Source organism: Coffea eugenioides, chromosome 5 (genome assembly GCF_003713205.1).
Source record: "Coffea eugenioides isolate CCC68of chromosome 5, Ceug_1.0, whole genome shotgun sequence".
Lineage (NCBI taxonomy): Eukaryota > Viridiplantae > Streptophyta > Magnoliopsida > Gentianales > Rubiaceae > Coffea > Coffea eugenioides.
Window position 1 is genome coordinate 39615318 of NC_040039.1, and position 25353 is coordinate 39640670.

The window sequence follows — 25353 nt, forward strand, 5'->3', positions numbered from 1 at the left end:
TTTTCAAAGTTTTTTACCTACACACTTCAAAAATTTATACACAAAAAATTTCTCAAAAACTTTTCTTCCTCCCTCACCCAACCCACCACACCAGACACCGCCTCCACCACCTCTCCCGGCGCCAGTCACTTATTCCGCCGCCGGTAACCTCAAAAAAAATTTTGAATTTTTGAGTCCCTCACCCTCAAAATTTTATTATATATATTATATATTTATATATTTATTTAAACATATTATAAATATTTTATTTTATTTAAAATATATTTTTATATATTTATATAAATATTATATACCATATAAATTAATATTAATATAAATATGTAATTATACATTTATATAAATATTATATATTATATATTTAATATATATAATACATATTATATATATTACACATTTATGTATATATATTTATGTATATTTATATACAATTATATTATGTATTATGTATAATATAATACATTTATACATAATATTAACACATAATATTAATTATACATTTATACATAATACTAATACATTTATATTAATTATATTAATACATTTATACATAATATTATATATTTATATATTTATAATATATTAATTTATATATTTATATAATATTCATTTATAATAATATACAATTATTACATTTGTAAATATATTTATATTATGTATTATATATAATATAATACATTTATATATTTTTATATACCTATATAAATATATTTATTTATAAATGTATTATAAATGCATAAATATATATAAATATTTAAACAATAAAAATTATAAATTATAAACAATATTAATTATACATTTATACATAATATTAATACATTTATACATTTATATTAATTATATTAATACAGTTATACATAATCATCATATATATTTATAAATTATAATTTATACATTTATATAATATTCATTTATAATATATACATTTATACATTTATAAATATATGTATATTATGTATTATATATAATATAATACATTTATATATTATATATATAAATATATTTATTTATAAATATTTATAAATGTATTATAAATGCATAAATGCATATAAATATTTAAACAATAAAAATTATAAATTATAAACAATATTAATTATACATTTATACATAATATTAATACATTTATACATTTATATTAATTATATTAATACATTTATACATAATCATCATATACATTTATAAATTATAATTTATACATTTATATAATATTCATTTATAATTTATACATTTATATTAATTATACATTTATACATTTATAAATATATGTATATTACGTATTATATATAATATAATACATTTATATATTTTTATATAAATATATAAATATATTTATTTCTAAATATTTATAAATGTATTATAAATGCATAAATGTTTAAAAATATAAAAATATAAAAATTATAAATTATAAAATACTCAAAAATATGTTTTAAAAATACCTCTAAAAATAATCCAAAAAATGTCTACAGTAACATTTCAAAAACTTCTACAAAAAAGTTTTTCACCTTACAAAAACTTCTACAAAATTTTTTCAAAAACTTCTACAGTGCACTACAGTAAAGTTTTAGACAAACTCCCAAAAAACTCAGGTTCCAAACAGGCCCAAAATTTTTTCAAAAACTTCTACAGCACACTACAGTAAAGTTTTAAACAAACTCCCAAAAAATTCAGGTTCCAAACATGCCCTAGACTACTAAACCCATTTGTTAGTGTGGCTACGACACCGAACTATTTACTTTTGCCTGCGAGATGTTTGTGTCTTACTCAAATTCAGTTCACCAATCTAATCACCACTTTGAAAAGTCTTCCTCGCAATTTCCCGGAAGTTTCGTGTTGTCGTTGTTGACTTGTTGTCTACTAGTACTAGTCCATTGACTGTTGAGGCGTATATTGGGCTACGGGCTTCTATTTGGATGGCCTGTTTTTGGACGGCTAACACTGGAGTAGGTTTAATGGAGGAGGGTTAAGGTAGGAGGAATTATATTAAAGAGATTTTGGATTTAAAATTTTTTATTTAAAAAAATAAAAAAAGGACTAGGTTTAATTTAAACTATCCATTTAATGCTGATGTATATTCAAAGGAAAAAAAATCTAACTTAAAGAAAATACTTGATAATTTCACTTAAAATACTTGAAGAAAAAAAAAAAAGCCTATCCTGCAACTATTATGCACTTACCAGGAACAACTACATTAGCATCCATCCTGCCTTTAAAAGTTACTCAGAACCTACCGAAAACAAACAGTGAAACAACTATGCACTCTCCTTCTCAGAAATTCTGGCTGCAATTGATGTACAGTTTACTACCTCTTTTTCAAGCGTCAGAAATTCTTCCCTTTAGTCATCAAAGTCTTTGCCGCACTATTTCCTGGAAATGTCCGCTGCTTCCTTAAGGAGCTTTCATTAAGTCTTCAAAATGGCAATATGGCATGGCATGATCGAGGAGAATAGTATGATATGACGTCGTCAAATAATTTGCGAAATTTTTTTTTTAAAAAAAGAATAGGAATATTAACAATCTCTAAGTAGGTTGTAAATTTTACAAAATTTGTAACCGGGCCATGGGTTATTACTCACGAATTAAAGCAACTAATAATTTTATTGTTAAATGACTAAATTACCCTCATAGCAATGTGGATCTTACTGAATAAACATGTGTGTTTTTTTTATAAATATAAATATAAATTCAAATATGCACAGATGATATATGTGCACAAACTAGTGCCCGTATATATACACATATGGTTAATTTGTAATTTAGCTTGCAACAAAATTTTTTTTTAATAATATGTGAATAATAGCCGTTACCCCATTTATAAATTTCCTAAAACTTACCACCTATTTATGAATTTTCACTCTTCTCATTCCTTTTTTCCAAATTTTCCCATAAAATTAAAGCATATGAAAATGGCAAAACCATTAATCTTTTGACTTTTTGCATATGAAAATGGAAAGGAAGACCTTGACTTAGATACCGTAATGCTCAACTCTTTAGATCACTCATGGTCTCCTAATAGTTCAACTTTCGTCATTTGATTCCTCAATACTCAACAATCATACTCGTAGAAAATCAAAACAAAAACAGAAAAAAAGAAAAGTACACACATGCATGATTGTTTGGGGGAGGTGGTAAGGTTTCGACCGTTGGATGAGCTAGGACTGATGGCTTTGAAGTGGTGAGCGTGGAAGTTTTAGGAGCCATATAGTGTAGAACTAATCAAAGGCTAGTGGGAAAGGAGCGTGGACGAATACAAATCGTTAGATTGGGTTTGGATGGATGGTTGGATGTGAATCGTTAGCGTGGGGAGCGGTACATTGAATCGGATCCAAAAGCATAGGCGTGTGTCCCTGAGGAGTTATTGATAGAGAAAAAGTGTTCAGTGGGTTTTCTTTTTTCTTTGGTGAAATGAAAATATGGTATACTTGGAAAATTCTGTACCATATATACTCCGCATGTCTATGGGTAGATTGATTCATATTAGTATTCAAAATCTTATGGATCTTATGAATCTTGCATCCACGACTAATATTTCATTTCTTCATCTTTATTTTTTTTTCTTTTCTTGAAAAAAATTTCTATCAATTGCAATGATAACTAGAATAAGTAAAAAACAAAGAAAACAATCATGAAGTCGTACTGTACTCTATGCCTTTGGCAGTCTCAAGATTTTCAGCCTCCTCAAGCTTGGTTGTAAAAATTTCAGGTACAGTGAGATCATATCCATCACAAATTTGTAATTGTCAGAGTTGTTTCTTATTTCATCAAGTACATAATTGCTTTACTTGGCACAGAAATCTTAGTTCAATTGTTGGAGTCTTAATCCGATATTCTTGGAGTTGCTTCTTAGCAGTGACAACTAACGGAAATATAATACACACTTTTATGTATTGGCAGGGTCTCAGCTTCTTCAAGATAACTTGGCCTGAAAATTTTGGTTGTCCAAGATTGCAAGGCAAAAGGATATCATACTCCATCTTAATTTTCTAATATTGAAGTTTTTTCTCACTGCATTCATGTTATATATAGCTTTTCGAGGCACAAAAATCATAGATTACTTCCTTTTCTTTCAACATGGATTGCTCTCTTCATGCTTTTCACATTGTTGGCATTTTTGGGCAAGACAATTGGATTTTTTCATAGCTGCAAGTTCTTATCAACTTTAGGAGAAGATAAAATGTGAACAGAGGCTGTATATGGGCTGGATCTGGGCCATAATTATATATATATATATATGTATGTATGTCTATATGTATATAAGCATGCAAGCATGTATGTGTGTGTGTATGTATATATATTTATTTTTATTTATATATTAGCCCAGACATATTCTTATATGTGTAAATTAGCTTAGTCTCCCACATATGTTTGTGAATGTATTATTAGGAAATTGGGTTAATTTCTTTTACATAAATTTCTTGTTTTGTGTGGAAGTAACTAGTTTTCTAATTGGTTTTAATTACTTGAAATAGTAGCCAAAAAATATTCTATTCAGTTTAGAATTAAAAGTTATCTCCTATTCTGTACAAGTCTAAGAATTATAATTGATTTTCTCTTGTTATTTGGTATTTTTGGCCAAATAATGTTATATATATATATATAGATGGGTTGGCATACTACAAAGAGGCACACAAGGAGCGCAACATCTATCCTAGCATTTAGTAATTGTAATAGACATTTTTTGAAGAGAGTGTACAGTATTAAATAGGTTTTTTTTTTTGGATTTAAAAGTAGATGCAACTCTCTAGAGACTTGCAACATACTTTTTCGATTTTAAAACTATGTGCAATTCTTTGGAGATATCTGTAAGTGTAATGGTTTGGATTCCTAACTTGTAGCCAGAGTTGCATCTCATGCTCTGTTGGAGTTCTTCTCTTATTTCACCATGTTATACTGATAGCTTTGCTTGGCACCAACATCTTGATTCAATTATAATTCATTCATCAAAACTCAATAATCATAGTTTTTGTAGTAGCGAAAGCGAGATCGAAATATAATACTAACTTTTTGTCTTTTGGCAGAGTTTAGGAGTTCTCAGCTTCTTCAAGTCTTCAAGATAATTTGTCCTAACTTCAAGGTACAATGATATCACACTTGATCTTTATTTTGGAAAAATATCACACTTGATCTCCAATCTGTAAATTTTTGTGGTTGTTTCTCATTTCATAATATTATGTTTAGCTTTGTGAGGCCCAAACATCTTGGCCACTTGTTCTTCTTTGAACACATGGAGTGCTCTGTTCCAACAGAGGGCAGAATGAGATGATCCAAAACCCGGACCTAACTAATTCTACTAACAAAACTAGACCCGGGCACAGGATGGATCTATAGGAGTAAAAAAAAATTGATCCCGTCGAGTGTGGAAACATATACGGATCTTGGCCATAATCTTATAACTAAGAAGCTTTTACGTAAAATCTTAAATTTTTTATAAAAGTTTTTATACGGATCCCGTCGAGTGTGGAAACATATACGGATCTTGGCATATCAATTTTTTTTTGTTATAAAAAAAAGATGCATATCAGTTTCATTTACTAAAGCGCTTAATTGAATCAGCATAATTGGACAACTTCATGTTTATACGGTCTTCTTTCTACAAAATTAAATGTTCTGGAGCACGTTATGAGTTTATGTACCCATGGGATGAGGAGAGTAGTCTAGTGTAGTACTGTAGCATCCTTCCTTTCAATTTTTTTTCCAAAAAAGCAAAAGAAAAAAAAGGAAAAATTGTTGACATATTTTTATCTGGGCAGGGTGTTTTGAGACATTTTCTTCTTCTTCTTCTTTTGGAGGCAAAAAAAAAATGTGTGTGAGCCATTTTTATCCTGACATTTTTTAGGGTATAGCTCCTATTACCCTGTTTCGTTTAGATCTTTAAATTGATGTACTCAAAATTAAAAATAATGAAATAACAAATTACCCAAGGTATCTAACTCAAAGAATAAAGAAGTAGGTTTTCGTGCACAGTTCTCCTTTTCTTTTCTTTTTTTGGACAAACAAAGAACATGCATTTTCTTGATGATTTTTTATTTTTTAACAGATGAATCATGCACTTAAATGAAAAATAGTTAGCTGCATCAAGTGGGTTAAAGTTGCACCACAAAATTAATGGTTCTTAGAGATATTTTGTACCTATGATGTGGGTTTTTACCTAACAATTTATGCCAACTCTCACTCAGAACCCCATAAAGATTGGAATAAATCATTACATAGGAAAAGTATTTCGGAATTAAATATTACATAAGAAGAGTATTCCTACTAACTCAATAGTAGAGAATCCGTAGGGTAATGTATGGAAGTGTTCGGTGAAATTAATGAAACACCGAAATTTGTGGGTTTAGATATTCTATGATCAATTCAGTGCTTCAAAAAATAGGTTTTCTTCTAAGTTTGTCAAAATCAATCTTCAAACGTTTTTGGTATTTCTCCAAATATTGAATGAACTATTCAGTCAGAAGAATTCTAGATTAGCTAATAGCTGAACAATTATTGAATTGAGTGAAAAACATTAATCTTTTTCTGGTTATTAATCTTTACTAAACAATGTGTTGACTAAGATCCGCTGGCAACTTTTGATGTTCTCTTCAATTTGCTTTATGTACCTAAGCTTGATATATTTTTAAATTCTAGATGATACCATTAGTTGGAAAAGTTGGAAAATTTCTGGCGGAAAAGACGGCAGGAAAGACAGTAGAAAAGACGGCAGAATTGATTGTAGTAGATTACATGGGAAGGAGTGACGTGGCCAACAGGCAATCGCTGAAAAGGAATTGGCAAGAATTGAGCTGCAAAGCATCTGACATAGAAGAGAAAGTGCATAGAGAAGAAATGTCAGGTAAAAAGAAAAGGAAACGTGAAGTTGACAGTTGGTTGAAGAACGTTAAAAATTTAAGTCCTGAAATCGATGCATTGGAAACAAGAGGATCATCTTGGAGGCTTCCACTAAAGGAGGATCCTGTAGGAAAGCTGCAACTTCAGGTGAAAGAACTTGTTGATCAGAGCCGTCATTTCGATGGGCTTGTGCTCGATAATTATAACAACATCGGGGAGCCATGCCTGCCAACCAAATTGTTTGGAGTAAAGTTCGAGGCAGCTAAGCAGAGAATTTGGCCATGCTTGGTGACTGATGATATATCAAGCATTGGGATTTATGGTATGGGTGGAGTTGGTAAGACCACACTGGCAAAGCACATTGACTACCATCTCTCAGAAAAACCCAGTTATCAGGTGCTTTGGGTTACAGTATCTCAAGACTTCAGTGTCACCAGTTTGCAGGATAAGATTGCTAATGTCTTAGGCATTACTCTATCAAATAGGGATGAGGAAGACGCCAGGGCAAGAATATTGTGTGGGGCATTCAGCAAAATGGAGAGATTAGTAGTGCTCATATTGGATGATGTTTGGGAAGAATTTTGTTTAGACAGGGTAGGGATTCCTCTTCATCCAAACAAGTGCAGATTGATTTTGACTACACGCTCACGGGAAGTGTGCGACAGGATAAAATGTCAAAGAAAGTTTGATTTGCAAACTTTGGACACAGACGAAGCTTGGGATTTGTTCAAGTATAGACTTGGCAGCGAGACCTTGCTTCAAGGAGATTTGGAAAATATTGCCAAGTCCATTGTGGAAGAGTGTGGTGGTTTGCCTCTAGGCATTATCACAGTGGCTGGAAGCATGAGAGGTGTGAGCAACATTTGTGAGTGGAGAAATGCATTGGAACAATTGAAAACATGCTCAATAGGGTATCATGAGATGGAACGAGATGTGTTTCCCATCCTGGAATGGAGTTTCAATCGCCTGGATAAATATGAAAGGAATTGCTTCTTGTATTGCTGTCTTTATTTGGGCAGAGCTGATGTCAAAACGGGACTCAAGACCAAAAGCATTTGATCAAGGTCAAACGATATTAAACAAACTGATAAAAGTTTGCTTGCTGGAAGAAACAAAAGATTTCGATGGGGATGACTGTGTGAAGATGCATGATTTGGTCAGAGACATGGCATTAAGGATCACGCATGGAAACTACAAACCAGAGAGCAGCAGAGATGATGTACCACGATTCTTGGTGAAAAGCTTAGGACAGGAAGATTCACAAGCAACAGCACTGGAACAAGAAGAGTGGACACAAGATCTCCATGCAGTCTCCTTCCATTCATTTTCATATCGACAACCAGAAATAAAAGTTCCACCAGCCTGGTCACCAAATTGTCCTAAGCTCTCAACCTTGCTTCTTTCTCGGGTTTCCATAAAAGAAATCCCAGATTCATTCTTTCGGCACATGTGTGGACTTAAAGTTTTGAATCTATCTCAGTGCAAAGGTATAACAGAGCTGCCTAATTCTGTTTCAGAGTTGGTGAATCTCACTGCCTTGATTTTGGAGCATTGTAGAGACCTCCGATCTGTGCCACCACTGGGAAAGCTCAAGCAATTGAGGGAATTGGGTCTATCCGATACTAAGATTGAGGATTTACCTGAAGGTTGGGAGTTATTGGTCAACCTCGAAAGGCTTAACTTGAACAAGTGTCTGACTTTAAGACGACAGATAAGAATACCGAAAGGGACATTTTCCCAATTTCACCGTCTTCAACGGCTATTATTGCCACCCTATGGTATGGTACAAGTTAATGATCCAGAAGTGTTGAACCAATTAGAAAGTTTTAGAGGATGTTTATCTTTTACGGACTTCTATAAAATTACTCGGTGGCCAAAATACTATAAAAATGTTTATATCAATGACATCTTAATTGGGGATCCGAGTTTTGTTAATGAAGTGCGATGGTTCCCGAAGAAACAACTGTATTTCCATCAGTGTAAGCTTGGTAGAGGATCGAACTATCTGCCAGATGATATGGAGAGGCTGATAATCAAGGGTTGTGAGGGCATGGACATTAGATGCTTGTCAGATGTTTTTAAGAATTTTATAAATTTAAGCCACTTATCTATATTGGATATTAAGGATTCGGTTGGAATAGAGTTCCTCTGGCAATTGTCCTCTGCTTCTCCACGTGATCAGTTGGAAGTCTCATCTTTTAGTCCACTCCGTGATCTCAAAGAGCTACGCCTCCACAGGTTGCCAAATCTGGTTGGTCTTTTTTACGGAGAATCAGAACCATCATATTTGCTTCCAGCTGGCACCTTTTCTTCCCTTAAAGAATTGGAGATTTGCGCATGCCACGACATGAAGCAGCTATTCACAGTGCAGTTGCTACAGAATCTTCAAAATCTTGAAAAATTAGACGTTTCAGATTGTGAAGGACTGGAGGAGATAGTAGCAGATGGCAATGGAGGAGGAGAAGGCAACCAATTGACTACAAGTGAAGCCACCGCCACTATCACCCTTCCAAAATTAAGGTGGTTAGGACTGTATTGGCTGCCGCAACTAAAGAACATTTGCAAGGCAGCCATGATCTGCAATTCAATCAATGAGATTGTAATATACTATTGTCCGAAGGTAAAGAGGCTGCCTTTGTTTCTTCCTACCATCAACGGACTACCATCCCTTCCTAGCACTCTTCGTAAAATCAGGGGATATAAAGAATGGTGGGAATCATTAGAGTGGGACAATCCTAGTGCCAAAAATGCCCTTTACCCATTTTTTATCACACAGTGGTGAGATATTTGAAGACCACCTATTTGATCAAAATCCTGACTGGTTCTCATGTACGTGTTTTCTCCCCTTCCTCAAATGTTACCAACTATCTCCTTCCTTTGAGGTTTTTTTCCCCCAAAATGATCTGCTTCTCCACTAGCATAGAATTTGCTATTGTGTAGGAATCGATATTAATACTTTCCATATTGAGCTCAAGGTTTTTTTTTTTTTTTTTCCCATTCTTGAGGTGCAGAACTGCTAACACCTTTTGAGTTGTTCTGATGGAAAATGGATTTAAGTACATTAGTTTCTCTTTCTTTCTTCTTATTTATTTTTAGTTCAACGTCGTTATAAATTTCTCTATGTTATTTTCTTTTTTTCATTGTAAGCTGTTGCATGTTCTCTGTCTTTCTCCTATTTCGAGTGAGGCTCAAGTTTTCCTCTGTTGACTACCTTCCCCATAACGTTGAAATTCAAACTCCACCATTTCTTATATTCATCCATACAATCTGCTGCATACAGCTTTTTAATATTTTCTTATTTTTGTAAATTTAAATATTTTATTTTTTATCTCTTTCCTCCTCCTTTTTTGTTTCTAAATTTAGTGTCTTTATTAATTTATTCTATGCTGGTGGAGACGAATTGCTAACTGCACCTCTAATTATAGTCATTGATGTAATTTGCTGCACAGCTTTTTATTACTTTTTCTAATTTTTCTCAGTTTTGTAAATTTAAATATTTTATTTTCTCTCTCTTTCTTTCTTCTTGTTCATTTCTGAGTTTAGTGTCTTTATAAATTTATTCTGTGAATGAGCTGATCTCTATGTTCTTTTCTTTTTTTTTTTCCATTTCTGGTTCTGAAGGTTGTCTTGAATTTCTCCTATATATGTTTGCAAATGTCTAAATTTCATATTGAGAGCCACAATAAGTTGGAAGGAAGTAGAACTGCAAAAATAATTAGGTAGCCACAAAAATTGTACTTGCGTTAGTATCATGTTGTTTGTCAATATTTCTCAGGTAGCCACAAAATTGCCGCTGTAAGAGGGGTGATGTTGCAAAAACAAGTGCTAATTGAAGCCTTGTCCACCAGCACCAAATTTCCTTTATAGATGATGTTTTTTCTGTACTTGATTGTAACTGGAGCGGTGATACGTTTTTCCTTTATAGATGATGTTTTTTTGTGACTATTCCTTGATTATCGATAAAACTGTTTGGGGTAATATGACAAAATTTTTTATCATATTGTACTCCAAGAATGTTTTTCCACTCTATCAATTTAAACCATTCTATACATGTGCTTTTTCCAGATTTCCATTTCAAGCAATTATATATCCAGTTCCATTGATAATTCTTTAGCAAAGTCCTTTTGATTGGGGTTAGGATTGTACATGCATGTTAAAGAAGGATCAAAATAACATTCAAATCCCTTCTGGAGTTAAGTATCTACATTTAGAATAAATGAATAGAAGAAGCTTTTACATCAACTTTTCTGCGTGTCTTGAGTCTTTTATGTCTGCCTTCTTGGGTAGCAATTATATATGAACAGATCAAACTTGTATGGAATGATTTTTTTCTCTTTTTCAGAAACAAATGTATCAAGCGTTTTCTCTTGCAAGAGCCATGCACTTGCATATGTCATCTGACATGGTATTGACTTTTGTTGTGAGAAATCAGAGTATGTTTGAGGTGGCCAGTAAAGCAAGCATTAACTTGCTAATCACAGTCCTGCAATGTATGAAGAGGCAAAATTCTAGGTCAGTGACATTCAATCAAGGAACAATTGGAACTAGTTATTTTCCAGCTCATAGTTGATTGATTTCAGTTTGAGCCTAATTCAGAGTCTTCACACCGCAAAGAACTCGGTTTTTTGCAACCAATAAAGGAGCAAAGGACAAAAAGAAATTGGTATAGGGCAGGAAATATGATCAGTAGCTTTGCAATGTGGTAAAGGAAGGAATGTGGTTTCAGATAATGTAACCATATCAAGCGATTCACCGGAAACTATTCTTCTAATTAAAATGGTTAAACAAACCTCACAACTATTCTTCATGGTCACAATGTCAGGTCATTCTTTTTTTTTTTTTTTTTTTTTTAAAGAGGGTTCAATGAATCATCTTTCAGTGCTGGATGATGTGGAGAAAAAAGGATAATATCTGCTAAAGAATGTATCCATCTATTTAGTGAACTTAACTGAATGCCAGTCGATTTCATTTCCATACAGAAAATGACTTGGTTTTGTTAATAGAACATCAGCAAGTACTCCTACCCATTTGAGCAGATGTTACCGTGCGTATTTTTTGTAGTATACTACCTGCAAAACTGGAAGTTAAAAATTTGACAAGAGGTAAAAAGGAATAATCAAAGGATAAGGGGAATAAAGAAGAAAAGATGAGGCTAATTTCTCAATTAGCTGGCTGAAGTCTCAAGATGACAAACATAAGCTGCAGAGGACATTATCATATTACCTAACAAACAAAGAAAAATTGCATGCGTACTTGTGCTAGTTTCATTGTGGGAGCTAGGAAGAAGCAGAAACAAAAGGACCAGAAGGCCAAAAAGTAACATCTGAGGAATCCAGTTCTTGAACTTTCATTAAATGTAACATCTGAGGAACTTAAGAAGCCAAAAAGTGAGTATCTTCACAAATCTGAGGAACTTATGTCATCTTTTCTACCTGAATCACGTTTTGACCTAAAGAGTCAGGGCCTGTGCAAGTAGTTGCAGAAAGGGCAGAAAATCACAAGCTCCTAAAAAGTCTTGCATAACGCTATTAATGTGCTGCGCTAAGTAGTCAATAATATGATTGTTAACCAGATTAACAACTTAATCACTTTGCACAGTTTGCAAAGTAAATTACTTTAATATAAAAGCTTAATTTGAACAAGCGGCAAACCACAGTGCAATCTTGAAATTCAGCACAAAGAAAACAATAGGTATGTAAAAGCGGAAAATTAGGATTTAATCTAATCAAAGCATGTAATTAAAAGTGGATAATTAGGATTTAATCTAATCAATCTACTGTAATTCCATATGCAGATGTGCATAATGAATAACTTTCAGGGAAATAAAGCAAGGACAATGCTTACAAAAAATTAAGTAGTGGTCCAATTAACTAAAGGAATAATCATTGACGTGCCTGTACTCTAGTATTTCAAACCTACATAGAAGGAATTAAACAACTACTCTTGAGAATCATGTCTGCACTTTAAAGACGTGTTGCCATGACCATAGTTGATTGGATACAGGGTACCAAATGAAACTCGATAAAGGCCATAGACCAAATATACCCACTATTTTGGTCTATCTTATGGTGACAAACTTGTATATCATGCTTGACTGAGTGACTTGGGATCAATTGGAGCAGCAAATATATAACCTTCAACTGCAAGTTTCTCTAAAAATTTCTTGAAAGTTGAAAGCACCCTGACTCATCTTGCTTCTACCAGTGATACCATTGCTGAGGAACACCAGTAGGGATGCTAGAAGCCCAAATCAATCACATTGCTGGAAATCTTAGCACCATGCAACTTCACACCATGCAAGGAAGCACAGTTTACTGCTTCGAAGTTGGTAATAAAGCTTTGCTCTTACAGGTGACTCATATAACTCTCCATGGCATTGCAGCAAGATGTCTTATTATTCACTTGATCTCCACATTCTTTAGAAATTCAGTGATATCCAAAAGTACCAGTGGGCAGGCTAATCATGGAGTAGGATGAAAATAATATTAAGATGCTCTTAGCTTTAGGTGAATGGTCAAAGTTTATCATGCAAATCATAAAGATGCAAGGTGCATTTCTTATTGTTTTTCCTAGTTAACCTTGTTTAAGTGACAACAAGAAAGTCCTCTAAGTAATCTGTTTGCAGAAGAAGGATTAAGCTTATTGGCAAGCCATTGGACCACGATATTCATACAGTCCCTTGTAATTGCTGATTCATCAGGCAAGATGGAAATGTTGCTCAACTTTTTCATGTTATAATTGCTGAAAGCTAGTTTTTCAGGTGCTGCTGATATGGAATTCTGGCAAATTCTATTGCAGCACTCATTGGTCAATATTATCACGTACCTAGAAGTCTTAATGAAGCCAGAACGCTGTCAACCTTATGAACATCTACAGTAGGGCACAAAGGTGCAGCGAGATTGCTTGGACCTATTGAGCATATCATGTCAAAGGTCCTCATTGGCACCTTGACTTTCAAGGATCTTATCAGCATCTGAAATGCAGTGACTAGCATGTGTTTCATTTAATGCAAGCATTCCAGAATGGTTGCTTGACTGTCCAAGGAGAACTACAAGGCTGGCCTCATATTGAGGGCAACAGAACACATTTGCAAGATATGGTGCTAGGGAAGACCCGCAACCAGTTGCTATCACACTCGATGTACTTTCAGCTGAAGAAAAATTCAATATACAACATCCTCATAAATCAGCAAAAATCTATAAAATCAATCAATTATACCAACATTGTACCAAAAATATTAATCTTTTGACTTTTTGCATATGAACTGGGAAGGAAGACCTTGACTTAGATATTGTAATGCTCAACTCTTTAGTTACTCATGGTCTCCTATTAGTTCAACTTTTATCATTGATTCCTCAATACTCACCAATCATACTCGTAGAAAATCAAAAGAATAACAGAAAAAAAGTACATACCTTTGGCAGTCTCAAGATTTTCAGCCTCCTCAAGCTTGCTTGTAAAAATTTCAGGTACAATGAGATCACATCCATCACAATTTTGTAATTGTCAGTGTTGTTTCTTATTTCACCAAGCACATAATTGCTTTACTTGGCACAGAAATCTGAGTACAATTGTTGGAGTCTTAATTCGATATTTTTGGAGTTGCTTCTTAGTAGTGAAAACTAACGAAAGTATAATACGCACTTTTGTGTATTGGCAGGGTCTCAGCTTCTTCAAGATAACTTGGCCTGGAAATTTTGCTTGACCAAGAATTCAAGGTAAAAGGATATCATATTGGATCTTAATTTTGTAATATTGAAGTTGTTTCTTATTGCTGTCATGTTATATATAGCTTTGCGAGGCACATAAAAACTTAGACCGCTTCGTTTTCCTTCAACATGGATAGCTCTCTTCATGCTTTTCACATCGTTGGCATTTTTGGGCAAGAATATTGAATTTTCTCCAAGTTGCACATTCTCATCAACTTTTGGAGAAAGATAAAATGTGAACAGAGGCTGTTTATGGGCTGGATCTGAGCCATAATGGGCACTTACAGACACACATACATACGTAAATATTTACGTATGTATGTATATATGTATATATATTTATTTATATTTATATATCAGCCCAGGCATACTCTTATATGTGTAAATTAGCTTAGTCTCCCACATATGTTTGTGAATGTATTAGTTCAATCTCCCCAATTATCATTTTCTTTTTGGATGCTTACCATTAGATCTTGTTGAATCTAAGTGTTGAAATGCCTTGAATCAGATATCGTATCCGTTTTAGTTTGGGTCTCGATTTTTGGGCCTAATTTTTGGGTCCAATCCGTTTTGGTTATTTGGTTGTATATATATACCTTATATCCATTTTGTACAAAATATCTGATACATTCCGAATCCTAATAAAAATCTGATTTCCCCAAAATTTGTTCTTGTTTGTTCTTCCGTTTCGTTGCATCTGTTTTAACACTAAGTCAAAATCCAAGCTTTGGTGTCAATTTTTTGGTATAAGCAAAAGGATAAATACACATATACATACTATGGGAACCAATGGTATTTAAGTTATATTTGTCTCTATCCTAGCATTTAGTAATCGTAATAGACATTCTTTGAAGAGAATGTACAGTATTCAGATAGATTTTTTTTTTTTTTGGGATTTAAAAGTAGGTGCTACTCTCTAGAGAGTTGCAATATACTTTTTGGATTTAAAAATATGTGCAATTTTTTGCATATATCTGTAAGTGTAATGGTTTGGATTCCTAACTTGTAGCCAGAGTTGCATCTCATGCTCTGTTGGAGTTCTTCTGCAAGGTTGCCAAAGACAAATTGGTTGACAATCGAGGTATTTAATCAAATACAATTCCACCAGCCATCTTTGAACACTCAACAAGGGCCCGTAAGGCCATTGGTGGTCTGCTCTTCCACGTGAGTGCAACTTTTACCATCCTTTCCTCGACACTCAACAGTCATCATGCATAATCTTCACTCTTACCAAAAAAAAAAAAAAATCATACATAATCTTCATGAGGTTTGCTAGTCAGTTTCAGGTATAATGAGATCATATCCATCTGAAATTTGTAACTGCTGGTGTTCTTCTCATATTTCACTATGTTATAATAGCTTTGCTTGGCACCAACATCTTGATTCAATTATAATTCTTGTAGCAGCGAAAGCGAGATTAAAATATAATACAAATTTTTTGTCTTTTGGCAGAATTTAGCGATTCTCAACTTCTTCAAATCTTCAAGATACCTTGTCCTAATTTCAAGGTACAGTGATATCACACTTCATTTTTTTTTTTGAAAAATATCACATTTGATCTTGAATCTGTAAATTTTTATAGTTGTTTCTCATTTCATCATGTTAATAGTTAGATTTGTGAGGCACAAACATTTTGGTCACTTGTTATTCTTTCAACGCACAAAGTGCTCTGTTCAAGCTTTTTACATAGTTGACATTTCTTGGCAGAATGAGATGATCCAAACCTGAACCTAACTAATACTAACAAAACTAGATCCGAGCACAGGATGGATCTATAGGAGTAAATTGATCCTGTCGAGTGTGGAAACATATACGGATCTTGGCCTTAATCTTATGATTTATAAGCTTTTACATAAAATCTTGAATTTTTATAAAAGTTTTCTTACATCAGATGCATATCAATTTTTTTGTTATAAAAAAAAGTTGCATATCAGTTTCATTTACTAAAATGCATAATTGAATCAGCATAATTAGATGTTTCAGAGCACGTTATGAGTTTTATGTACGTGTGAAATGAGGGGAGTAGTCTACTGTAGTACTGTAGCATCCTTCCTTTCAATTTTTTTTTTCAAAAAAGCAAAAAAAAAAAAAAAAGGAAAATTTATTGACATATTTTTATCTAGGAAGGATGTTTTGAGACATTTTCTTCTTCTTCTTTTTTTGGAGAAAAAAAAAGTGTTTGAGCCATTTTTATCCTGACATTTTTTAGGCTACAGCTCCTATTACCTATTTCGTTTAGATCTTTAATTTGATGTACTCAAATTTAAAATTAATGAAATGAAAAATTACACAAGGTATCTAACCCAAGGGCTAATGAAGTAGGTATTCGTGCATAGCTCTTCTTTTCTTTTTTGTTTTGGGACAAACAAAGAACATGCATTTTCCTGATGAAATTTTTTTAACAGATGAATCATGCACTTTAAAAAAAAAGTTAGCCGCATCAAGTGGGATAAATTTACACCACAAAATCAATGGTGCAATGATCGAAATATAATACAAACTTTATATTTTGGCAGAGTTTTGTAGTTCTCAACTTCTTGAAGATAACTTTTTCTCATTTCAAGTTACAATGATATCACATTCAACCTTGATTTTGTAAATTTTTGTAGTTGTATATTTAGATTTCTAAGGCCAAAAAATCTTGATCACTTTTTTTTGCCTTTTCAATACATAGAGTGCTCTCTTCAAGCTTTTTATAGGGAAAATTGTTCAAAATATCCCTCACATTTTGTAAAATAACTTTTTTCGTCCCTTACTTTTAAAAGTGTAATTTTACGTCCCTTACAAATTCATATTGATCAAATTTGGTCCCTGCCTAGGTTTCCTACTAATTTTTAGTCGGAATCCATTACGTGCCTTGCATGTGATTATTTTTTAGGGGCAAAATTATCAAATCAAATTTTATATAATCTGACTCATAGTCCCTCACATTTCACAAAATGAAATTTTTCGTCCCTCATATTTCACAGAATAAATTTTTTCATCCCTCGCATTTTATAAAATAAATTTTTTTATCTCTCATTGACTATGTATATGAATAGTTTTTTTAATCCACGTATATATCTATTTGATTTCACCTGAATAATACGAATAGCATATAACATATCTCTATTTGATTTCACCTCAACAAGTTAATTGTAATTGTGCACATGCTATTCAATAGATATATACATGGGTTTAAAACTAACAATTTTATTTTAAACCCATGAATATATTTATTTGATTTCACCATGTGAATTTGTTCAATATTTGTGACCTTTTCTCTTTTAGTAATAATTCATTTATTGAACGATTTTTCCCTTTTTTATATAATGGACATTTTTTGGCAAGAAATTCGGATATTATTATAGGTGCAAAATTTTTGTTATCAATTCTTTAGAGAAGATGAATGTCTGGACTGCTAGCTTGCTAAATTCCAGAGCTTACCATGATGTTATACTTTATAATCAACGATCATGAAGATCCCCTTCTCCCTGATTAATTCAGATATACAGTTCTCTAAAAAGAACAAGAAAATTTTTGAGTTTAAAAATGTCTTCAAGGGCCAAATGAAATCGAGTAATATTAATAGGAAAAATAGAACAGTCAATTAGCAAAAATTCGTTTGACATATTAATGAGATAATGGTCAAATGCTTGAAAATCGAAAGTGCTTTTCTTTAATAATATTTGATGCACCTAAATTAATTATACGTTTGCAAATTCGTAGAGTAATATGAACTTGGCTAGTAATAGGACCTTGTGGGTTTTCTGGATCTAAACAAAGGGCTGTAGTGGGGCCGATTCTTGGGCAGAATGAGTCGATCCAAATGCTTATTAACATCCATGTTTATTAACATCCTCCCTTTCCAGTTTTGAGACATTTTTTTCTTATTCTTCATCCTCTTTCTCCTTTCTTAAAATAATGTATTTGAGACATAATTATCCTGACACTTTATTAGGGTGCAACTCCTGTTACCTATTTCATTTAAATTTTTTGGTTTGATACACTCAAAATTTAAAAATCGACAGAAAAGAAAAAAAAACTACCTTAGTAATCTATTTGAAAACTAATGATATTTACATGGTTCTTCATATCACATTGATATTTAAATATTGTATTTTTGCCAGTGGGAAGAATCATAGATGAGCTTATAGTTGCATAAATATTGATTGACTGAGGAAGATTTTTCTTTTCCTACTTACCTATTGTGTTATGAACTTTATTAAGCAATAAATTCTTGACTTCTATGAGGTCTTTAATTGGACTATTTTGTCATTTGGACTCTTGCTATTTGTGGAATGAGAAGCAAAGAGTGGTGACTACTGGTGACTAATTCGACATACAGACCAGTTTGACCTAAAATTTACTTATCAAAAAAATTAAAAAAAAAAAATAATTAAGATACCATTTGCCACAAATAAGAAAAAGAAAAATTATATTAGTGAGAAGAACCACTTGTGCCTAAAAAAATAAAATAAAATTACTACTATATACTGGAATGTTTCTGCTTAATAACATCATGTATACTTCATGAACATTTCATTCAGCTCATAAAAGTTATGATATGATAGGACTTGTATTTGATAAATAGTTGAATATGAGAAAAGTCTTTTTCATCTTAATATTGATGATGCACATATTCAAAAATAAATGCAAAAGTTGAGGATACCATTATGTAGAATCGAACATTAATCGGCTAATTGTTTAGTTTACTAAACGGGTTCAAATTTGTCAAACTAAGTTTGGAAATGCCCTGTTTCAAAATTTTCCAATGGATTATTATGCTGCCTTTATTGAACAACATTATTGGTAGATAACTGGAATTTTTAGAGATTTTCTTGTCAATTGATAGGTAATGGAGCTCACTGGAAAATTAATGGAGGCACTTGGGAATTTGGCATTCGACAGAGGAAGTAAGTATTTCTATTTGGTTGATAATCTAAGGTCGCTCGAAACGAAGTTGCAAAGATTACGCAACAGGAAAATTGACTTCGAGTCGAAAGTGAAAGTTGCAGAAAGATCTGGTACTAAGAAAAGGAAAAGGGAGGTTGAGAATTGGTTTGATGAGGTAGCCAAAATGGAGAATGAATTCGTTGCATTGAAAACGAGCATACAAGAGGGAGGATTTCTAGAAAATGCAATTAGCAGTGGGAAAAGAGTGGAGAAAATGGACGGGATTGTAGAGCAACTGATGGTGCAAAGTGATAGTGATCATTTTGGTGAGCTTTGCCTCGAGGCTTCTGAGAGCAGAGGTGAGCCACGAGAGACAACAGAATTATTTGGAGAAATGTTTCGCAAAGGTCTGGAAAGAATCCTGGCATGGTTGGACACCAACGAGATCTTAAGGATTGGGATCTGGGGGATGGGAGGTGTGGGTAAGACTACTTTGGCGGAACACATCCATAATCACCTCCTTAAGAATACTCAATCCAAGGTTTATTGGATTTCTGTCTCCCAAGATTTTACCATCAAAAGGCTGCAAGGTGATGTTGCTAAACACTTAGGGCTTGAAGGTGATCTGTCAAACGTGGATGATGAAGGAGTAAGGGCACTTAGGTTGCGTGACGCATTCGAGAAAATGGAGGAAATGGTAGTGCTCATGTTGGATGATGTTTGGGAAGAATTTCGTTTAAACAGCTTAGGGATTGGTGCAAGAAATTGCAGACTGATTTTGACTACACGCTCAGAAGAAGTGTGCAACCGCATGCGATGCCAAAGCAAATTTGAGTTGAAAACTTTGGACACAGAGGAAGCTTGGGGTTTGTTCGAGCGTACACTTGGCAGCGAGACCGTGCTTGATGGAGATTTGGAAGGTATTGCCAAGTCCATCACGGAAAGGTGTGGTGGTTTGCCTCTTGGTATTGTCGTAATGGCTGGGAGCATGATAGGTGTGACCGACATCCATGAGTGGAGAAATGCATTGGTAGACTTGAATAGAGTAGAGCACGGTAAGATGGAAGAAAAGGTGTTTCGCATCCTGGAACGGAGTTTCAATCGCCTGGATAAATATGAAAGGAATTGCTTCTTGTATTGCTGTCTTTATCCGGAAGATCGGAAAATAAGAAGAGAGGAACTAATAGACCTGTTTATTAGGGCAGAGCTGATGTCAAAACGGGAATCATGGTCAGAAGAATTTGATCAAGGTCACACAATATTAAACAAACTGATTAGAGTTTGCTTGCTGGAAAAAACTAAAGATTCCGAAGGGGATGACTGTGTGAAGATGCATGATTTGGTCAGAGATATGGCATTAAGGATCACAACGCATGGAAACTCCAACCTACAGATGAACGGGGATGTACCACGGTTCTTGGTGAAAAGCATAGGAAAGGGAAATTCCAAAGTAACACTGGAACCAAAAAAATGGACAGAAGATCTCCATGCAGTCTCCTTTCATTCATTTTCATATCCACAACCAAAAATAGAAATTCCGCCAGCCTGGTCACCAAATTGTCCTAAGCTCTCAACCTTGCTTCTTTCTTGGGTTTCCATAAAAGAAATCCCAGATTCATTCTTTCGGCACATGTGTGGACTTAAAGTTTTGAATCTATCTGAGTGCCAAGGTATAACAGAGCTGCCTGATTCTGTTTCAAACTTGGTGAATCTCACTGCTTTGATTTTGGAGGGTTGTGAAGGCCTCCGATTTGTGCCACCACTGGGAAAGCTCAAGCAATTGAGGGATTTGGACCTATCAAGTACTAAGATTCAGGATTTACCTGAAGGTTGGGAGTCACTGGTCAACCTCGAAAGGCTTCACTTGAACAGGTGTTGGGATTTAAGTCAAAAGATAATACCAAAAGGGACATTTTCCCAATTGCACCGTCTTCAACTGCTATTATTGCCACTCTATGGTAGCGTACAAGTTAATGATCCAGAAGTGTTGAACCAGTTAGAAAGTTTTAAAGGATATTTGTCTTCTATGGACTTCTATAAAATTACTCGGTGGCCAAAATACTATACTGTTTATGTCAATGACATCTTAACTAAGCAAACGTTTCATGCCCTTAACCAGCAACAATTGCATTTCCATCAGTGTGAGCTTGGTAGAGGATCGAACTATCTGCCAGATAATATGAAACGTCTGACAATCGAGGATTGTAAGGGCATAGGCATTAGGTGCTTGTCAGATGTTTTTAAGAATTTTATAAATTTAAAGCACTTATCTGAATTGAAAATTATAGATTTGGTTGGAATAGAGTTCCTCTGGCAATTGTCCTCTGCTTCTCCACGTGGTCAGTTGGAAGTCTCGTCTTTCAGTCCACTCCGTGGTCTCGAAGAGCTACGCCTCTGGAGTTTGCCAAATCTGGTTGGTCTTTTTTACGGAGAATCAAAACCATATTTGCTTCCAGCTGGCACCTTTTCTTCCCTTAAAGTATTGTGGATTTTTACATGTCACAACATGAAGCAGCTATTCACAGTGCAGTTGCTGCAGAGCCTTCAAAATCTTGAAGTATTATACGTTAAAGATTGTGAAGGACTGGAGGAGATAGCAGCAGATGGCAATGGAGTAGGACAAGGAGGAGGAGAAGGCACCCAATTGACTTCAAGTGAAGGAGCCACCGCCACTGTCATCCTTCCGAAATTATGGCGGTTGCGTCTGACTAGCCTGCCACAACTGAAGAACATTTGCAAGGCAGCCATGATCTGCAATTCAATTGAGGATATTGGAATATTTAATTGTCCAAATTTGAAGAGGCTGCCTCTATTTCTTTCCACCATCAATGGACCACCATATTTGCTTCCAGCTGGCACCTTTTCTTCCCTCAAAGAAATGTGGATTTCTGAATGTCACAGCATGAAGCAGCTATTCACAGTGCAGTTGCTGCAGAGCCTTCAAAATCTCGAAAAGTTAATAGTTAAAGAATGTGAAGGACTGGAGGAGATAGCAGCAGATGGCAATGGAGTAGGACAAGGAGGAGGAGAAGGCATCCAATTGACTTCAAGTGAAGGAGCCACCGCCAATGTCATCCTTCCGAAATTGAGGTGGTTGAGTCTGACTAGCCTGCCACAACTGAAGAACATTTGCAAGGCAGCCATGATCTGCAATTCAATTGAGGATATTGCAATATTTAATTGTCCAAATTTGAAGAGGCTGCCTCTATTTCTTTCCACCATCAATGGACCACCATCTCTTCCCAGCACTCTTCATAAAATGAAGGGAGATAAAGAATGGTGGGAATCGTTAGAGTGGGACTATCCTAGTGCCAAAAAGGACCTTGACCCATACTTTACCACAGAGTGATGAGATATATGAAGACCACTTGTTTGATCAAAATCCTGACTGGTCCTCATGTACGTGTTTTCTCCCCTTTCTTTGAGGTTTTTTCCCCCAAAATGATCTACTTCTCCACTAGCATAGAATTTGCTATTGTGTAGGAATCGATATTAATACTTTCCGTATTGAGCTCAAGTTTTTTTTTTTAAACTATCTTGAGGTGCAGAACTGCCAACACCTTTTGAGTTGTTCTGATGGGAAAATTGATTTAAGTACATTAGTTTCTCTTTCTTTCTTATTTATTTTTGAGTTCAACGTCGTTATAAATTTCTTTATGTCATTTTCTTTCTTCATTTTAAGCTATTGCATGTTCTCTGTCTTTCTCCTATTTCTAGTGAGGCTCAAGTTTTCTTCTGCTGACTACCTTCCCTATAATGCTGAACTACGAACTGCACCATTTCTTATATTCATCCATACAATCTGCTGCATACAGCTTTTTAATATTTTTAAATTTTTTCTAATTTCTATAAATTTAAATATTTTATGTTCTATCTCTTTCCTCCTCCTTGTTTGTTTCTGAATTTAGTGTCTTTATTAATTTATTCCATAAATGAGCTGATCTCTATGTTTTTTTCATTTTTTCAGTTCTTGCTGTTGAAAGTTGTCTTGTTTTCCCCTTCTCTGAAGATGCTTTCTACGTATGTTACAGGGTGTATATGTTTGCAAATGTTTAAATTCCAAATTTCATATTAAGAGCCACAATACGTTGCGTTAGTATCATGGATTTTTGTTTCTAACTTATACTAATCAAGTGTTGTTTGTCAATATTTCTCAGGTAGCCACAAAACTGCTGCTGCAAGAGAGGTGATGTTGCAAAAACAAGTGTTAATTGAAGCCTTGTCCACCAGCGCCAAATTTCATTTCAGTACATACTTCTTCCTTAGCTGTTTTTCATCATGTGTAGCTTTCTATTCCTACCAAGATGATGTTTTTCCTAAACTTGATTTTAACTTGAGCAGTGATACAGTTTTTTGTGACTATTCCTTGATTATCGATAAAGCTGTTTAGGGTAATATGAAAATTTTTGGTCATATTGTACTGCAAGAATGTTTTTTCACTCTATCAAGCACTGATCAGCTAGAAAAACAAAGCTTTGAACAAATCCAGTTGGCCTGCACCTACAAATTCCCAAGGCCACGGCAAGTGGCAAGTCAGCCATGCTTTTTTTCACTTCTAGATCACCTCCAAGGTTCAATGGTGCTGAAACACAACAGGAAAAATAAATATCTTAATATGTGAAAGAAACATCAAGTCCACACGTGAATCACAACCTATTATAACTCATAGGCCATACAAGAAACAATTATTCTGACAAGGCAGTTGCATAATTCAGTTCACGTACTTTATTCGACACCCCAATCTTTCATGATACACACTAGGACTGGCAGTTATCATCTTCAAAGTATCATCCCAACCAAATCCACTTTTTTCAAAGTATCATTCGCTTGCTGATATTGCTGTTGATTGATATTTCCATAAAGTATTGTCGGATGACTTATTTATATGCAAACTTTCTTACAATTGAAAATTTCTTGTCCTGTTTTCAATTTTGCCTAGTCAGAAAACTAGGCTTTCTAGCCTGAAGCTCGGATCAAATTAATCTATACTCAACTGAAGCTTGGCTGATTAACAGCTGATACATATATGCAGTGATCTTGTGAACCAATCAAGCAAACTTGAACTGAAGGTTTCTGGCCTGGGAGGCTTTCTAACCAGTGGTCATTCGTTAATGCTATTTCTAGTTCAAATGTCTAACAGGATTGAATTAAAACCTAAAATGAAAAGAAATTCCCCCTTTTGCCTTTTCTTTTCTTTTCTTTTCTTTTTTTAATTCTGCAAGTAAAGCCAATGGCGACTAGTCGATCAATCAGACATCCAAAGAAGTTAACCTTCTTTGATATCTATTAATTAGAGCCTACAAAGACCAGGTCTTTTTTCTTGCCAATTTTCTTTGAGGCCAAACGTCCAACAGCAAAACAAAAGCAACCCACAAAAATTCATTCAAATCCAACTTCAAGAATCTACACCAGTAATTCTAGACAATTTTTCAAAGGAAAAGGGAATAAGAGACCACCATACCTCTGGAAATACTTAAGGAGTCTTCACCCTTGTTGGAAATGCTATTGTAGCAACGGGAATGAGATGTCGCTGCCAGAGCGGGGATGAGCCAGAGTTGGAGATGCCGCCGGCGAAGAAGAGTGGGTCTTTCCCTTGGATTTGTTTGCTGATGTCGAAAATCCGATTTGCTGAGATAGTGTCGTCGTTGGAGGTGATCGCCAACGAGGACTGACGCCAGAGTAAGCGGGAATGGGGGTTCTTCGGGAATGAAAGGAAAAAAAATGAGAGAGAGAGAGAGAGAGATGCTGGAGTAGTTTACCTGATGTCGAAAATCCTTGCGAGGCTGTGAAAAGAAGGCTGAGGAAAATAACTTCACGATAAGAGATAAGGAAGTTATTTTCCTTCGGTGAGTGTAACTTATTTTCAGTAGGAAAAAATTTTCCCAAAGCAAAAACCCAACCAAACAATAGAAAATCAGGAAAATGTTTTCCGGAAAACCTTTTACAC

The 25353-nt window shown here is 34.3% G+C and overlaps 3 protein-coding genes across 4 annotated transcripts; all 3 read left to right on the forward strand.

Annotated features, from left to right (window-relative positions):
• Nucleotides 1-3419: 3419 nt before the first annotated feature.
• Nucleotides 3420-7963, forward strand: LOC113772151 (disease resistance protein RFL1-like). Its single transcript, XM_027316718.1, has 4 exons — nt 3420-3697; nt 3889-3946; nt 5013-5068; nt 6622-7963. The coding sequence occupies exon 4, from the start codon at nt 6622-6624 to the stop codon at nt 7879-7881; it is 1260 nt and encodes a 419-aa protein (XP_027172519.1). The 5' UTR covers nt 3420-3697; nt 3889-3946; nt 5013-5068; the 3' UTR covers nt 7882-7963.
• On the forward strand, nt 7877-23775 carry LOC113772150 (disease resistance protein At4g27190-like). Of its 2 annotated transcripts, XR_003468490.1 has the most exons (4): nt 7877-9651; nt 10598-10732; nt 11859-11860; nt 23756-23775. XR_003468490.1 is itself a non-coding variant. In XM_027316717.1 (2 exons), the coding sequence occupies exon 1, from the start codon at nt 7967-7969 to the stop codon at nt 9602-9604; it is 1638 nt and encodes a 545-aa protein (XP_027172518.1). In that variant the 5' UTR covers nt 7877-7966; the 3' UTR covers nt 9605-9651; nt 10598-10886. The 2 variants fall into 2 exon arrangements, 1 of the variants encoding a protein (XP_027172518.1); XM_027316717.1 differs by lacking the exons at nt 11859-11860; nt 23756-23775 and having other exon boundaries at nt 10598-10886.
• On the forward strand, nt 19369-22755 carry LOC113771620 (putative disease resistance protein At4g10780). Its single transcript, XM_027316193.1, has one exon. It carries the CDS (start codon nt 19369-19371, stop codon nt 22753-22755), a length of 3387 nt encoding a protein of 1128 aa, XP_027171994.1.
• Nucleotides 23776-25353: the final 1578 nt, after the last annotated feature.